This window comes from Apaloderma vittatum, unplaced genomic scaffold, assembly GCF_000703405.1.
Source record: "Apaloderma vittatum isolate BGI_N311 unplaced genomic scaffold, ASM70340v1 scaffold25813, whole genome shotgun sequence".
Classification (NCBI taxonomy): domain Eukaryota; kingdom Metazoa; phylum Chordata; class Aves; order Trogoniformes; family Trogonidae; genus Apaloderma; species Apaloderma vittatum.
Window position 1 is genome coordinate 4,162 of NW_009706773.1, and position 2,462 is coordinate 6,623.

Below are 2,462 nucleotides of genomic sequence, written 5' to 3' on the forward strand. Positions count from 1 at the left end.
CAGCGCAGCCACGCAGGAACGCGTCCAGGTGGGGTTTGAATGTCTCCAGAGCAGGAGACGTGCCCCTCTCTGGGCCACGGGACACTCTGGAAGGAGCCCACTTCCCTTCGCCACGTCCTCTGGCTGCTGCGGAGGAAGATGGGGCGCCGGGGGCAGAGGCGAGCAGTGCAGTTCGCTGTGGCCTGGGTGGGGCGTAAATGCAATCCCTCCTGGTTTTGGGACTTAAGCATCCCCGTGACGAGTGTGGCCGGGCTCAGAAGGGGATTTGTCTCCTCCCCCCTTGCTTGCAGCGATGCTCCCTGATGCTCCTGCCCCTTCGCCAGCCTCGCTCCACATGACGTAGCTTCAGCATTTTTTGGTCTGGTTTTAGAGGGGCAGGCGGCTTGTCCTGCCTCACAAGCACTCATCCTGCCTCGGAGGCTGAGGAACATCCGACCGCCGACTCGTATTTTGGAGTTCTGAGCGGAAAACAGCTCCGGGGTGACCCCATCCCAGGCCTGACGGCGGTGTCGGTGCTTTGGCCCTCTGCCGTGCCTCCGCTGCTCTCTGCCCGCGTTCCTGCGCTTCCCCTCCTGCCAGGTGTGCTGACACACGCTCGCCTTTGCCTTGGCAGCTTGCTGGAGAGGAAGGAGCTGTGGCGCAGGCAGACGGAGGAGCGGCTGCGAGACCTGCCAGACCCCGACACGCTGCCCGGGCACGTCATGATGCCGGAGAGCCAGCGACTGGAGACCCTCGGCAATCTGAAGCAGAGTAAGAGGAAAAGAAGCAAGCGTTCCGGCTCACAAAACCAGACAATCCTAGCCAGGATTAGGGCATTTTGGGGCTCAGATTCCTGCCACTCAGAGAGTTGCCTGGAGTGAGGCGCTCAGCTGGGCTGTGTGTGTGGGAAGGGCAACCTCCTTCAGGCTGGGGGGACCTGCAGGCTGCAGGACTGGCTCTCTGGAGAAGGCTCACTCAATGGACCTGATGTTAGGGTTACTCCTGCTCTTAAAATGATAGATCTTGGTTGCAAGGGACCTTCAGTGGTCTCTAGTCTGACCTTTGGTTCTTCAAAGCTGGAGCAGGTCGATCCGGTCCTCAGTCGATGCGGCTGAGCTTTGGATGGGTGTTGTAAGTCCTTGTTCCAGCGCTGTCACCATTTGCACAACTGAGGATGAGGTTGCAGCATTAGGAAAAGGATGGATTTCTTCGCTCTTTCACTTACACAACTTGGTTTTGTGGGTTGATTTGTTTGGGTTTGGTTTTTTTCACAGGCCAGGAGCAGCTGGTGAAGGACCTTGTGATGTTGCCGATGCGCTCAGACACCCTCAGCATGCAGAAGAAGAGGGCGGAGCTGGAGAGGAAGCTCTCCCAGATAGAGGAGGCCATCAAAATTTTCTCGAGGCCCAAGGTGTTCATCAAGCTGGACTCCTGAGCCGGCGGCGCTGGGTGCATTGTGCTGCTCCGCGGGAGCATCCGTCAGTGCTGGGAAGGGACCCGTCATGGCTTTGGGAGGGAAGGACGAGAAGAAGGCAGGTGCAGGACCCTGGGCCCACGCAGGTGCCGATAGAGCGTCCAACGTGCAGCCACCTCTTGCTCGCCCTCCAGTGCCGTGTCTTGTCCACGGGAAAGAGAGGGAAGTGCCCTAATACGCTCCCCACTCTGGTCTGGAGAGCAGTTGTCTCTGTGCTTCTTGACTTCTCGGAGATCAGCTCTCTGCTCTGGATCCCTCTTATTTTCCCACTCTCAGAAACTGGTAAGAGGTCTCCCGTGCTGCTGCCCGTGGTGTTGCTTGTCCCCCTTTTCTGCGGAGCTGGGCCATGGTCGTGGCTCAGCTCAGGCAGGATGGCTGGAGAAGCCTTTGTCATCTGTGGGGCAGGACATAGAACGGTTTGGGCTGGAAATGACCTTAAAGACCATCTCGTTCCAACCACCCCGCCACGCCAGGGACACCTCCCACGAGACCAGGTTACTCAGAGCTCCAACAAAGCATCGTTTCCCTCTTCCAGGGTGTGTGAAGCTCCGGCTGGGCTCAGTGCAGGACCTGAGGAGTGGTGGTGGGCGGCAGAAACCAGCAGCGTTGGTGTAGTGGAGGCACAGGGCGAGCCGTGAGGCCTGGTGCCACTTTGTGCGGAGGCCTGAAGGGCTCAGGCAGGTTAGATTTCACGGGGCTGGGACGTGGTGGTGGACTCGGAGTGGAGAATGTGCAAAGTCCTGCCAGGTCTTGGTCTGCAGGCAGGCAGGACGAGGCTGGGCAGATGCGAGGTGAGCTCGCTGCCTCCTTACCTTCAAGTGCCATGCAGGGACCTCTGGAGACCTTTGCGTGCATCCAGTTGCATGAAGAGTACAAAGATTTAAGCAAGATGGGATCGCTGGAGGGCTTGGTCCATCTCCAGCTCTGTGCAGGGCCAGCTGAGGGTCCTGCTGAGTTAGGAGAATCTCAGGGGACAGGGTCGCCACCACCACCTCGCTGGGGCTCTGTT

General features: G+C 59.1%; 1 protein-coding gene across 1 annotated transcript in view; it reads left to right on the top strand.

Annotated features, from left to right (window-relative positions):
- The window catches only part of ENKD1 (enkurin domain containing 1), a gene marked incomplete at its 5' end in the record, with an annotated part of 4,854 nt that extends 3,440 nt beyond the window's left edge, over positions 1 to 1,414 (top strand). Inside the window, 2 exons of the mRNA XM_009865929.1 lie at positions 614 to 750; positions 1,254 to 1,414. Of these exons, the coding sequence (XP_009864231.1) occupies positions 614 to 750; positions 1,254 to 1,414 (298 nt within the window). The remainder of the gene's footprint in view (positions 1 to 613; positions 751 to 1,253) is intronic.
- Positions 1,415 to 2,462: the final 1,048 nt, after the last annotated feature.